The sequence below is a fragment of the Gadus morhua genome, unplaced genomic scaffold, assembly GCF_902167405.1.
Source record: "Gadus morhua unplaced genomic scaffold, gadMor3.0, whole genome shotgun sequence".
NCBI classification, from domain to species: domain Eukaryota; kingdom Metazoa; phylum Chordata; class Actinopteri; order Gadiformes; family Gadidae; genus Gadus; species Gadus morhua.
Genome location: NW_021964050.1, coordinates 12,501 through 27,500, shown reverse-complemented (window position 1 = coordinate 27,500; position 15,000 = coordinate 12,501). Strand labels below are relative to the sequence as shown.

At 51.7% G+C, this 15,000-nt stretch overlaps 1 protein-coding gene across 1 annotated transcript in view; it reads right to left on the bottom strand.

The window, feature by feature from the left end:
• Positions 1–15,000, bottom strand: part of LOC115538950 (semaphorin-6B) — a gene marked incomplete at its 5' end in the record, with an annotated part of 39,684 nt that overhangs the window by 16,075 nt on the left and 8,609 nt on the right. The window contains 5 exon segments of the mRNA XM_030350165.1: positions 5,844–6,061; positions 7,289–7,377; positions 8,953–9,072; positions 10,088–10,178; positions 12,303–12,404. Of these exon segments, the coding sequence (XP_030206025.1) occupies positions 5,844–6,061; positions 7,289–7,377; positions 8,953–9,072; positions 10,088–10,178; positions 12,303–12,404 (620 nt within the window).

Sequence of the window (15,000 nt, the reverse complement as noted above, 5' to 3'; positions counted from 1 at the left end):
CTCATGTACACACATACAATGACCCACAAGCTTACACAACCACACACCCCCCTGTCCATGTCTCTGTCTCTCTACAGGTCAGTGGTTCCGGGCAGGTAGGGCGGTCTGAATGCCTCCGGGCGATCCCCTCTCTCCTCATTTTGCTTTTAAAAATCAACCTTTTTTTCAATTAAAGTCGCCTCCCGCTACTTCTTTGGCGTCAACACTCTCCTTATTATTAATATATTTCTATGCATATTCAATCGTTTTCTATGCATATTCAACTCAACTTAATTCCTAAGATAACTGGGTTACGCATATGTTACTGCTACTGCTATAAATGACTATAATGTTAATTATTAAAGCCGTATGAAAGATTTAGTGGCACTCCCTTCCTCCAATCACCGCTAAGCAAACATTATTCTTATTCTCATTCGATTATACACTAATAAAAACATACTTGTGAATATTAAAGTCTGTTCCGCTAGATTTCACTAAATACCACAAACTTCCCGTTAATTACTGTGATAATTATCAAACAAATTATCCTTATGAGGATGTATGTATCCACAACTCTCATGTTTGATGGATTATTTCGGTTATAGTCGATATCTGCATTGACACTAAATCCACAGCCAGTAAAAGTCGGGCGCTGTTGGAATGGACTCCTTACGGTTCATTTGATAACGTGTTCTTATATAAATACACAGCTCACTCTCCCCTCACAGCTCATACTGTTTAACAACCCCCCAACCCCCCTCTCTCTGTCAGTGACCTGCTGACCAGGCTTTGAGTGACAGGCTGTCAGAGCTCTGCAGGGTGTGAGGGACGAGGTGGAGGGGGCGGGGCCAGAGAGACAAGCCTGCCTCCTACTGGATCAGCAGCCCCCCTGACAGCCCAGGATGGACGCACTGCTTCCTGCCACCCACGACTGGGCAGGGGGAGGGGGGGGGGTGGGGGGGGGGGGGGGGGGGGGGTGGAGGGAGAGGGAGGATGGAGGGATAGATGGATGGATGGAGGGAGAAGAGAGGGCTGGTACCCCGGTCGTAGGCGGGCGAGGTAATTGCCAGTGGGCTAAACTGAGCGAGAGTAGCGTGGTTTAAAATAGGGGAACACTGATGGTGAGGAAGTAGGAACGTCAACAGAGCTCCGACATCCTGCTCGCCCGTATTCCTAATGGAAAATAACCAGCCGGGGAACTGTTTAGAGGTGAAAATAACCAACGAGATTTAGTGTTCACCAATTTAGTCTCCTCCTTCTGTTTCCTCAGAACGTTCCTTATGCACGAGGCCTCGGTTCGGCGTTGGCACTCTCCTTGTCTCATCTGCTTTGTTCTCCTCTTTTCGTCGGCTGGGATTTCTTCATCTCCTGATTCGCTCCGTTCATCATCCATTACCACGGTGCCTTTGAGCCGGACTGACCACAGAGACCTCTGGCGCTGTGCTCACGTCTGAGCCTCAGAGGACGGATCCGTGGAGGAGCCTGGTCCCAAAGGAGGCACAAGCTACCATGTATACAGTTTATATATGTTTTATGCTTTTCCTGTGTATATATAAATCTGTGTGCCTCCTCTTCCCTGCTCCGCGGCTTGGCGCCCCATCTGGTGCTCGGCTTGTGGTTCTGGCCCCGGAGGGACGGTTTCTCCGTTCAAGGGCCTCTCCCGCGGGTCGACACGTGAACCACAACAGGGCAGACCTCCCGCGGTGCAGACTCGCTCCGGTGGGTTCGCTGAACGGTGCACGCGGTGGTTCATGTGATTTCCTGCCTGCTCCCATTAAGTGTAACGAGCCCGCCTCACTCTGGCCCAGCAGTTGTTTGCCTCTTTCCTTACAAACAGACGACATCATTCCCAGCAGCACTGCCACTACCACCACCACCACCACCCCACCACCACCAGTAGCACCACAACCACCCCCACCACCACCACCACCACCCCACCACCACCAGTAGCACCACAACCACCCCCACCACCACCACCCCCACCACCACCACCATCCCACCACCAGTAGCACCACAACCACCACCACCACAATCACCACAATCACCCCCACCCCCACCACCATCACCACAATCACCACCACCACCACCCCACCACCAGTAGCACCACCACCACCACCACCACCACCGCCACCATCACCACCAGCCCCTCAGCACCAGCACCTCTGCCTTTACTGTAATTCCTGGTTTGACTCCGGTCCAATCCGGTTCTACCACCACCGATACTCATCTGTGCCCACTTTAATGTTTGTTTACAATCCGTTTCCTGCTGACCTCCTCTACTCACCGGGGCTTTGTCGTCCTGCACATGTTCTTACCCAGAGCGCCTTACAGCGATGCATCTGTTTGGATAGACGTCACTCAGAGGCAGATAAAGGCGTGGCCCGGTGCCCACGGACGCCTAGGGGGGGGCTGCAGAGCCTCGACGTCCAAACAACAGAGACCACCCGACCGGGGGGGTGGCCCTCATGCGGAACACACTGCACCGCACCGCAAGTCTCTGTTTCATCTTCCTCTTCGTACCAGTGTCCTCTTCCTCCTCTGACTTCCTGCGTTGAAGGAGCCTTAAGTGGAGGAGGCTTTTGGCGGGGCATCTGCCCCCCCCCCTGCCAGGACAGGAAGGACCCTGGAGCAATGGGGAGGTAGACACATGGGAGCCAGTGTCTGCAAAGGGTCTTTTGGGGGGAGATGGTTTATCCCAGCGGCTGGCAGCAGTGAAGGGGGGTAGATGGTTCATCCCAGAGGCTGGCAGCGGGTGGGGGAAGGGGGGTGGGAGTGGTTTAGCAGCAGTAGGTGGGGGGGGGGCAGATAGCTCTACTGTGCTCTGCCCTGTACCGTTGCCAAACCACTCTTGGGGAAAGCGAGAGGATCCTGTGCTGCAAAGCGCAGCTTGGACGCCCATGAGAGGAGAGGATCTGAAATTGGGAAGAAATTATCTCTTCATGGGGGGGGGGGGGGGGGACGACGACTGAGGGACTGCAGAGGGCGAGAGAGACAATCCCGCAGCGAAGAGAAGCCACCAGAGGATGCTGGGGAGTTCAACGCCGTATCAAAAGACTAACCGAAAACCAACCCCCCCCCCCCCCCGGTTTAATTCCCACAATGGCGGAGGACCTGTGCGGTGGAGCGGGCATCGGGGCGGCCTGGAACTCATTCCCAGCCCCCGGACTCCTGCTGGGTTCTCCGCACGCCGCTGGCCGAAGCAATTGCTCTCGCGCTCACTCATGGTCGTCACGGAGACCGAGGCGAGGCGGGTGCTGATAGGCGTGTGGCTTCGTGATGTCTCAAATCTCCCTCCGTTCGAGTCGACACGGCTCTGCGTCTTTGTCCTAATCTTTTAAAATAGCTCCGTCTGTGTGTGTTCAGCTGCTGCTGCACTGTGGTCCGCCTCTCACACGGCGATCTGGAAGCCATTCCAGCCCTGCTGTGCTACTGTGTGTGTGTGTGTGTGTGTGTGTGTGTGTGTGTGTGTGTGTGTGTGTGTGTGTGTGTGTGTGTGTGTGTGTGTGTGTGTGTGTGTGTGTGTGTGTGTGTGTGTGTGTGTGTGCGCGTGCGTGCGTGCGTGCGTGTGTATGTGTGCGGTACCAGTCTCCACCCACCATCGACCAGCTAGCTAACTAACCAACTCCAGCTACGGCAGAAACAGATGAACCGGTTCCAAGGACGACTGGAATCCGACCGAGGGACTTTTAACCGCCGCCACGTCGACAGACCGTTAGCGGCGACGCTTCTCACCAACAAACACAAACACATCCTGATGTCGTTGAGGCGGGCTGCACGGGAGCGGTTGGGCTTAGGAGCGTTCGGTCTGGCCACTGGAAGCGCGACCAACATACGCCCCGTTCAGACGTTCATTTGAAGTTAGGGGAGGGGAGACATTCAGCAGGGTGTTGGGGTGACCTTTCCCACGAAATCTTGGGCGTCCAAATACTTAACTTCCTGCATCTGGTGAATTCTTGGGCTCACACATTTCCGACAAATTTCTTTATTTGTCGGAAATGTGGCAGAAATTCAGGCACCGAGACTCAATTCAAAATGTTATGCGATATAATGCAGTGAGGCTGACAGGCATTCTGTCGGCCTACTGCTGCAAATATTTATCCTCCTGTAGATCAACGTTCCTCGTTTAATATCATCCCTGCTGAGTCAACACGCAAATAGGCGTGATTTAAGCTGCTGTCCCCTTTTCTGTCGTCTGTTTGGATAACAGTTTGTGTGTGTGTGTGTGTGTGTGTGTGTGTGTGTGTGTGTGTGTGTGTGTGTGTGTGTGTGTGTGTGTGTGTGTGTGTGTGTGTGTGTGTGTGCATATTTGTGTGTGTGTCTGTGTTGCGAGCCCTGCCACCGTTAGAAGCATTGTTGCGTGTACGACGAATATTATCGCGGTTTCTCAGGGTAAACTCCTCAACCTTTTTCATACTTTAATGGGGGGGGAGCAAATGCACGTGTTTGAAATATTGAGGGGGATATATCTCTACCGTTCCCCTGACCTCTACGCCTATGGTTTTAAATATGTATATATGAAAATAAAAGAGGAATATAATCTAATATTCACGATACATACATAAAGTTAAGAGTGTACAATGGTTTATTTCAATCCAGTAGTCTACTGATCGTGTGTCTGTATGTACGATCTATTTGACTCTCCAAGGAGCTGGATGCACGCCTTAATATTTGTTCAGCAACAGTCTCTTCCCTCTGTTCAATCTCCCTGATGTGTGTGTCTGTGTGTGTGCTTGTGTATGCGTGCGTGTGTGTGTGTTTGTGTAACTGTGCTCTTTCTAGCTCTGCAAATACCACCTCTCTTTTCTCCTCTCTGAAACACCACTTACAAGCTTGGTTGCCACTCCTGACCTTCTCAACCCATAACCCTGCAGAGCTTCCCCTGTCTTGTACGTTCTCATCCCTTCCTCTTCGCAGTTTCCTCCCCTCTCTGTCCCCCCCCCCCTCCCCCGTCTCCCTGTGTCCTCCCCCCCGATGGATGGCAGGACGTGCTCCCTACGTTCACCCTCTGATCTGAACCTGGGCCTGGCCGTGTGACCCGTTCATCTCTTTAAATCTCTCTGTCGATCTCTCTTTCCTCTCCTCTATTTATGTGCGGGTCTTCGTAGTGCCTTCGCACTACGAAGAGACTTCACTGGGACAACGCTGTCTTTAACAGTAGGCTGGGTCTTCCAGCGGAGCGGTCGGAGACTCGTCTGTCACCTTCCTCCGCAGTGGGCGGTACGCCCCCAGATGTGTCTGGACAGGTTTGTCAGTTTGAGAGCCACGGTGTGATGGAGATTGTGTTTTCTTCACTTCAAGGAGGATATATATGATGTATAGTCGCAGATGTAGTGGAGGTGGCTGGATGTGGAAGTATATGTGTGTGCATGGATTCTTGTGTGTGCACACTCTTGCGTTCTGTGTGTGTGCATGGATTCTTGTGTGTGCACATTGTTGCATGGATTCTTGTGTGTGCACATTGTTGCGTTGTGTGTGTGCGTGTGTGTGCGTGTGTTTGTGTGTCTGTCTGTTTATGTGTGCTTGCGTACAAGTGTGTGTGTGTGTGTGTGTGTGTGTGTGTGTGTGTGTGTGTGTGTGTGTGTGTGTGTGTGTGTGTGTGTGTGTGTGTGTGTGTGTTTGTGCAAATGGGTTTGTATGTTTGCATTTGTGGGTATACGTGTATATTTTGTGTATATATGTGTGAATTCGTAGGTGTATGTACTTGTATGTGTGTGTGTTTGTGTGTGTGTGCGTGTGCTTGCATGCCTGGTTGTGTGTGTGTGCGTGCATGCGCGTGTGTGCGTGCGTGCGCGTGTGTGCGTGTGCTTGCATGCCTGGGTGTGTGTGTGCGTGTGTGTGAGTGTATGTGTGTGTGTGCGCCCTACCTGTTGGCGGGCGTGGAGAACACCCCCAGGATGATGTCGCGGCCGTGCATCCGGATCACAGGGCTAGTGGAGTGCAGCAGGTTGAAGTAGAAGTGCGAGTCGCCCGGAACGGAGCAGTTGAGCCGCGCCTTGAGGAACGAGGACCACTGCTTCTCCAGCACCCGCTGAGAGCCCCCCAGGTCCTTCTTACAGACGCGAGCCACACGGGAGACCATCACCTGGGCACAGGCAGGAGTCAACACCCCCCTCAGACAGCCCCACAACACCCAGCAGCAGTTTGAATAACACTCATAATGATGGAGAAGTGAGGCATGATAATGGAAGTGTCCTCCCGGGATGATTCATAGGCCGACGGCAGCTCACACTTTGTCTTTGAGTAAAAAAAAATTGTATTTGTTCCTTTTTAAGCGTTGCTGAATGGATCGCACTGAGCATTAAACACAACACACCTCTGTGGTACTTGTTATTGTAATTCAACAACCAGGACAAATTATTTTGTAATAAACGCATGCAAATGAAAGACGGATACAAAGTCATATACTCCAGCTCCTAAGATTATCAATCTTAGATTCTGCCAAGTGCTAGCATTGCATTTCTTTATTTCTTAAAAAATAAAACTTCAGTATAAACAGCAGAATGAGAGTGCCTCTGCTCCCGAGAAATGATTCACTGGGAAGACCTTTCTACAGCTCAACCCTGTTTTGGATTGAATATTGTTTTGGAATTTAAAATGTAAAATCAATTATTCATTTAAATGTCAGTGGATCTCAAAACTGCCTTTTTGAAGTAAATCCCTGATGATTGGCTAATAGCTTCTGTGTGTGTTTGTGTGTGTGTGTGTGTACAGTTAACACACACACATTCACACACACACACACACACACACACACACACACACACACACACACACACACTCTCTCGCTGTTAACACGCCAAACCAAACAGCCTAGCCCAAACACATCCCTCCCCAAGCTGGGAAACGTTACCTTATTAAAAGAAGAAAAAGTCCTCTGCCAATGGCTGACTCATTTTAAGTTTAATAATCTTTTATGTGCACGTTTTCTCTTTCCCTGGTTCTATCCAGGTTCCGTAGGGTTCTGTAGGCTCTGTCCCCTAACGGAGGCTAATACAGATGGCCATTTGCACATGTCCTGTTTAAATTTGCAGAAAAATAAACACAAGCACTAAAGGTCAGCCCCATCCCTGGCTCTGCAGCAACAGCTGGTATTGACATTCAGATAACGATGGCGGGAAAAACATTAGGGTCAGTGTAGCGTTTTATAGGCCGGCATTATGAAACCATTTTCATATTATTTCCAAATTAATGTGAGCATCCAGGCAGTGCGTGTGTTAAAGGAAAGCCTTGTTTGTGTTTATTGTGCATGATTTTCTCTCCTACATTCCTACACTTAAACTTTGGACGCCTTGTGGTTAACCGCTCCTACCTTCTCAAGGTAGTTGAACTCCATGGCCATTTCCCGGAAGAAGAAATAGATATGAGGTCCCCACTCCACGGCACTGACAAAATAGGGCTCTGGAAGAGAAGAGAAAACAAGGGAGAAGACGGATTAGAACAAAGAGGGACTAAAGGGAGAGAACGAGAGAGAGAGAGAGAGAGAGAGAGAGGGAGAGAGAGAGGAAGACATAGAGACAGTGAGAGTGAGAGAGAGAGAGAGAGGAAGACATAGAGAGAGTGAGAGAGAGGAAGACATAGAGAGAGAGAGAGAGAGAGAGAGAGAGAGAGAGAGAGAGAGAGAGAGAGAGAGAGAGAGAGATACAAACAGAGGAGCAGAGAGTATGGATGGATGAAAAGTAGATGGTGAAATAACAGGCAAGAGGTAAATAAAATATAGATGAAGGGCGAGCGCCGGCGATGGCTCAGGGTGGAATCAGACGGTGAACATCGTTGAAACCCCGAACACGCAGGCAGCGCAAAGACGCAAAGAAGAAGAAGCGGGGTGCCGCGGTGAGACGGCCCGTTACATCATGCACTGCAGCGAGACTGCGCCCCGTAACCGACCAGCCTGTTGCTATGGGCTCCAGGAGGCCAGGTCTTTGACCCCAGAGAGGGGGGGCTGGGAAATATGAGTGGTCCCTTTTTCATTACCTGTTTAGTCATTCAGCACGCGCTTTATCTACTGAACTTGGGCCGCTTGCTCAAGGTCGGTAACAGGAAGGCTCAGACATCGAGCAACAGAGACAGGGGCCACAGAGACAGGGGCCACAGAGACAGGGGGGCCACAGACACAGGGGCCACAGAGACAGGGGCCACAGAGACAAGGGCCACAGAGACAGGGGCCACAGAGACAGGGGCCACAGAGACAGGGGCCACAGAGACAGGGGCCACAGAGACAGGGGCCACAGAGACAGGGGCCACAGAGACAGGGGCCACAGAGACAGGGGGGCCACAGAGACAGGGGCCACAGAGACAGGGCCACAGGGACAGGGCCACAGGGACAGGGGCCACAGAGACAGGGGCCACAGAGACAGGGGCCACAGACACAGGGGCCACAGAGACAGGGGGGCCACAGAGACAGGGGGGCCACAGAGACAGGGGCCACAGAGACAGGGGGACCACAGAGACAAGGGCCAACAGGGTCACAGCTAAATGGTAAACGGTAAATGGACTGCATTTATATAGCGCTTTTACCCAAAACGCTTTACAATATCACCTGACGTTCGACCAATCATGCACACATTCACACGCCGACGGCGGAGTCAGCCACGCACGGCGACAGCCGGTTCGTCGGGAGCAGTCAGGGCGAGGCGTCTAGCTCGGGGAGACCCCCCCCAGAGCCGGGGATCAAACTAGCAGACACGCCGAGCGGAGAGACGACTGTCGCCGTCTTGGAGACCACACGGCGGAATCCTTCCTAAGCCTCGAGTCCGTCCGAATAAGACTGGATTATACATTAAACCCACAACGGAGACACACCTGTGTGGCGCACGGCACGATAACACAAACACATCAACACAACGCATGCACACTGACGCACACAAGGGCACCAGCTGGGCTCCTGTTCGTGCCCGTAGTGTGTGTATGTGTGTGTGTGTGTCAGGTGTGTGCGTGTGTGTGCGTCCGTGGGTGTGTGTGTGTGTGTGTGTGTACCTCTGAACCACTTGGAGTCGTGCTTGACGGTCCGCAGGGCGGGGTGGTCTCCCAGGCTGCGGTAGATCACCGCATCGATGGCCAGGAAGTCTGTCACCGTCGCCGTGAATAGATTGCCCTCTGACACACACAAACAAACGCACACAAAACCAATAGAGGGACATATGAACACACACAACACACCACACACACAGGAACATATACACACAGACACACACACACGGACACAAACAGACACACATACAGGAACATATACACACACAGACACACGCACACACACACCCACACAGGAACATATACACACACACACACACACACACACACACCCACACACACAGGAAAATATACACGCAGACACACACACACAGACACAAACAGACACATATACACGCAGAGACACACACACACACACACACACACACACACACACACACAGGAGCATATACACACAAACACACACAGAGGAACATATACAAACAGGCACACCGACACACACATACAAACACACACACAGAAGGGAAGTTAATTTACGACATAACAGCATAACCAGAGCCAGTGAACGTGGGTCAACGAGGGCTCATATACATCTGACACCAGTGACGCTACTGTCAGCAAATGGAACGACAGGAAGCGGATAATGGATAACGGTGGTCGGGTAACCGCTGAGCTAATGCGCTCGCTACTTTGATCCCCAGTCAGAGAACGATTTGCACCTCGCTACACGTGGGAATGTTTCTTAGAAATAGAACGACAAAGAAAAGCACTGAAATTGCGTTGGCCTTTTCTGAAATCGCCGTCCATTACATCAGAACACGGTTTCGCTCCACGCACATCGGCCAGTGATCTAACAGCGGCCGCTGGCTGGAAACAAAACACAACAAGTCGGTCCGGTGATCACAACTGGAGGGGGGGGGGACCAGTTTACAGAGGCTGCCCCCCCCCCCACGGTGCTACTGTGTGGGCGTGTGTGTGTGTGTGTTTGCCTGCGTGCGCGTGTGTGTCTGTGTATGGGCGTGTGTGTTACCATGTTGCTGCTGTGTGTGTGTGTGTGTGTGTGTGTGTGTGTGTGTGTGTGTGTGTGTGTGTGTGTGTGTGTGTGTGTGTGTGTGTGTGTGTGTGTGTGTGTGTGTGTTACCTGCGAACAGAGCCACGTTGGCGTGCTTCGGGTCGTAGGGGCAGCGGGCCATCCCACTGACTGTGTCCCCCACCATCTCCAGTTTGTCTGCCTGTTACACACACACACACACACACACACACGCACACTCACACACACAGACACACACACACACGCAGACACACGCACGCACATGCACACACACGCACACGCAGGCAAACACACACACACACACACACACACACACACACACACACACAAGCACGCACGCAGGCAAACACACACACACACACACACACACACACACGCACACACACACACACACACACGCACGCAGGCAGGCAAGCACACACACACACACACACACAAGCACGCACACACACACACACACAGCACAAACAATATATCAGAGAGTATAAATGCTGTTCTGGTGGGAAGGTGTTTCATAACAGCGAGCCAAATGGAGGAGAGTAATTAGAAAAGATTTATCATCGGTGCAAAATAACGACCCACTGGTGCAATTAGGCACGACGATAAGACACAGTCATATACAAACAAAACAAACGCACGCACTCCCAACCCACACACGCACGCACACAGCAACACACCCATTCACAAAATGCACGCCTGGAACAGGATCCCGTCGCCAGGTAGCGTCGCGCTACCGTGGCAACGGGCTTAACGTCATTCTCACCCACCACTATGAAATCAAACCATCCAGAGGTGTCGTTTCATTAAAAGCGGGCTATAAATACCGCCGCGCTCGCGCTCCCTAACAGGTCCCCGGGGAGGCACTGCCTCCCAGCCCGCGACAGGTGCGTTCCGCCGCCTCCAGATTAGTCATTAGAGGCCGACTCTGAACGCACGAGACGCTACGATGCGTCGCGCGCTCTCGCCCGAAACCGACACCTAAAGTCACGCGCATCCCTCTCCCCCGTTTGATGATGAAATTCTTTCACCTTTTTCCTCCCCCCCCCCCCCCCCCCCGGCTTTAACACCCCTCGCCGCCGTGTCAGCCATTTTAAGCGTTTCCTCCGGAGTAACGCGAGGCGTCGGCCAGGGGGGAGGAGTCAGGGTTCACCTGCAGGCAGCGCTTTGAAGAATTGATTGATGCCGTCGTCGAGGGAGACGGCGACTGTTGTCAAGACTCCGGGAATGATGAGCACGCCGGGTGCTGACTCAGAGAGCCTTTAGAACAGAGGGGGTCTGAGGGGGGGGGGGGTCTGAGGGGGTCTGAGGGCCTCACAGGTGCTCTGTCTGTCAGCTGCTTCATTGTAGGATTCGAGTCAAGTCACCTCCTCTTCCCAAGTCGTGTTGGTTTACCGCCTTCTCACCTCTACCTCCTCCCCGCCCCCTCACACACACACACACACACACACACACACACACACACACACACACACACACACACACACACACACACACACACACACACACACACACACTCTCACTCTCTCCCCCCCCCCCCCCCAACCACCTGGTGACTTTGCACAGAGGAACATGTGGTCCACACTTCAATACGGAAAAAGCGACTGTGTCACCCCCAAAAAATCTAACTCCCCCCCTTTTCCCCCGCCAAACTTTCTGCCCCCCCCGGCACCCCTTCACCCCTCCTCCTCCCCCCTTTCTCCCCCCTCCTCCTCCACCCCTTCTCCCCCTTCCTCCTCCAACCCTTCTCCCCTTCTTCCCTCTCCCCCCTTTCTCCCCCCTCCTCCTCCTCCCCTCCTCCCCTCCTCCTCCCCCTCCCCCTCCTCTGTGAGTGCTCTCTCCCCCCCAGTTCCCCCTCCACAGTGCTCTGTGATGATGTGTCTCTGCGGCGCTACGCTAACAAGCTCACCAGGCCACAGAGCAGTAACAGGCTGCCTCGCTGGCGCCTGACACGGCCTCGGTGGCTCAGAGCAGCTCCTCGTCCTCTGGGAGCCCGCCGTTTACCCTGCCAATGGAGCTGCGCTGAGCCCCTTTCAGATGTGGCATTTCCTACTAATTGCCTTCGTCAGCGTTGTTGTTGTTTGTTTGGATGCCGTCGTCATGCCCGCCGGTTTTCGAGCCACACCCTCATGAGGAGTTTATGAAATAGGCCGCGTCAATCATGAACCCTGGCGAGCCTCACTCACAGGCCTGATATATTTAGATATTTAGAGGTTTACACTGGGTAGATAAATAGATCTTGGGTGCGCGCGTGTGCGTGTGTGTGTGTGTGTGTGTGTGTGTGTGTGTGTGTGTGTTTTGGACTTACGGTGTAATTGGCGCACATCGGGTTGAAGGCGTTGGTCCCGCAGATGAAGAGACCGCCGCCCGCCTTACTGAGCAACACCTTCATGAAGTTACGGCACTCGTCCTATCACAGATGAGAGGGAGAATGAGAGAGTGAGAGAGTGAGAGAGAGAGAGAGAGAGAGAGAGAGAGAGAGAGAGAGAGAGAGAGAGAGAGAGAGAGAGAGGAATACTGGGTTACTTTTATGAAGGAGTGTAGACTGAACTTTAAAAGCTGTAAAAAGTAATAAATGTAAATGAATAACATAACAAACCAAGTGACTTTTCAGGGGATTATGCGACCTGAGTGAGACTGAGGGAGACGAAGCCCTTGAGAGCTGTGGTTTGTGCACAATTAGGTGTGCCAATCACGCTATCAAGTCTAACAGACTTAAAGTATGTTCCCAGACACACGCACATACAAACACACACGCAAACACAAATGGATTGAAACGCAAAAAACACACACACACACACGCACACACTGACGCACACACACATACACACTCGCACACACTCACACACACACACACGTACACAGAGTCACACGGCGACAGACCCTGGCTGCACGGTGGCGGTGTCTATGAGTGACAGGTGATAATCCAAGCCTTCTCAGGGTGGTAAAACAAACAGTAGATTAAAAGCTCATTTCGCCCCAGTAAGCCCTCCGAGTTGATCAAGCTTCCCTAATAACAGTACAAAGGCAGTCTTCTGCCAACACGGGCTGCAGGAGATTCCACTGGCAGCCACATTTATTTACAGAAAAAACCCACTACGGGTTTTAAATTATATATATAAATATATATCTATATATATATATTTCCTGCTGTATAGGGGTTCTGAACGCAACAGACTGGTTGGAGTTCCGGAATACCAAACAAGCCAATCAGCAAGCATGCAACAGGTCAGGTGGTTGGAGCCCACTCTCGGCGTGTAACGGGGCTACAGAGTGACATAATGGGGCTACTGGGTGATACCCCATGGCCGCTCTGACTGGGAACACCTGTGTGAGTGTGTCTCACACCAGCTCTGACCCAGCCAGGATGGCACCAGTACAGCCAAACACACACACACACACACACACACACACACACACACACGCACACACACAGACACAGACACACACGCACACGCACACGCACACACACGCGCACACACACACACACACGCATTCCCTCGATGGCATTGAAACCCAGAGATACTCTTCAACCACAATGCACTGATGTCAGTTGAAAAGAAGAAGTGAGTGTGGTTTTGATGTGGTTGGGGAATGAATGTGTTTGTGTGCGCGCGTGTGTGCGTGCGTGCGTGTGTGTGCGTTATGAATCGAGGTGTGAAGGAAGACATGAGAGAGAGGGTAGGCGCTATTCCAGATGCTCCGGCTAACCCCCCCCTCACCCCCCCCACCCCCACCCCAACCCACTCAACCACCAAGCCGCCATCGCGTGTGTTTTGATGTGTATAATAGCCATTGAACGTACACCAGTACTTACACCCTCTGTATGGTGGAGTAACATGTGTTGTGTGTGGGGGGGGGGGGGGGGGGGGGGTCGGCATGGCGACTAATGCCTCAATTATAATAAACGCGAGAGTAATGACGCGTGTCGACTGCGGAGAGGAAGAGGGAGCAGAAACAACCCGTAGAATATTACGATCAAGAACATGAACGGGGATAAACAAACTGACAGACGGAACCTTGGAAGAAACAACAACCCACGTTGAGGACCCACATGGGAGGGACCTTTAAGAGATGTTTACTACACCCACACTCAACTTCGCTCACATGCATACTTCATGCCTTTTTTCCAAAAGGGGACTCGTTGCGTTTGACACCGTGCCGGAGCCACGGAGAATGTCTTCCCCACAACATGGCGCTGTACCCAGACAGCCTGGCAGGATCAGAGGATTCCTTATTAAGCTGCGTTACATGTAGTCGCAGCCTCCTGAAGTCTCCTCCAAGTCTCTGGTGGCTCGGTCTCACCCACCGAATGCTACATGTGCTGGAGCAAACATCGTATGGTTTTATGAAGCGCTGTAGCTCGTGTATACGCCGATGCTGAGTCTGGGTGAGGATTTCATTAGTCTGATCATTTTTAGGGAGTTTTAATCTGTGAATTTTTGATGATATTGAGAGTCATGGTTCACCTTTCCGACTGCCTCCATGAACACATCTCTCCTCCATAGTGTCTCCGTCCCTTCCTAAATTGCCCTATACTCAGTATATTTTATAAAGCTGCTTTCCGCTCCATTATCCAAATCACTGCACAGAATTAGCAAATGTATTTTTTGCAGGATTAACTTTTTTTTCTAATTGGTTTGCAACGCAAGGACAATCCTCTCTCTCCAGCGAAAAGGCTTAACAGCAACATTATATAACAAAATATTATTATAAAAGAAAAACTATTATTACTTTTACAACAGCCCCCACAAATGTCAGAGCATTTGTGTTTTTTAATGTTTGTATGCAGGTCATTTGTGTGTGAGTATGTGTCTGTGTGTGTGTTATTATACGTGACTTTTTGTGTGTGCACATGTGTTTGTGTGCACTATACATGTGTATGTGTTTGTGTGTGTGTGTGTGTGTGTGTGTGTGTTTGTGTTTGTTTGTGTGAGAGTGATTGAGTGTGCGCAGAGGTTGTTTGTGTCAGAGAGTTTGTGTTTGTGTGCGCCATGTGTGTGTGT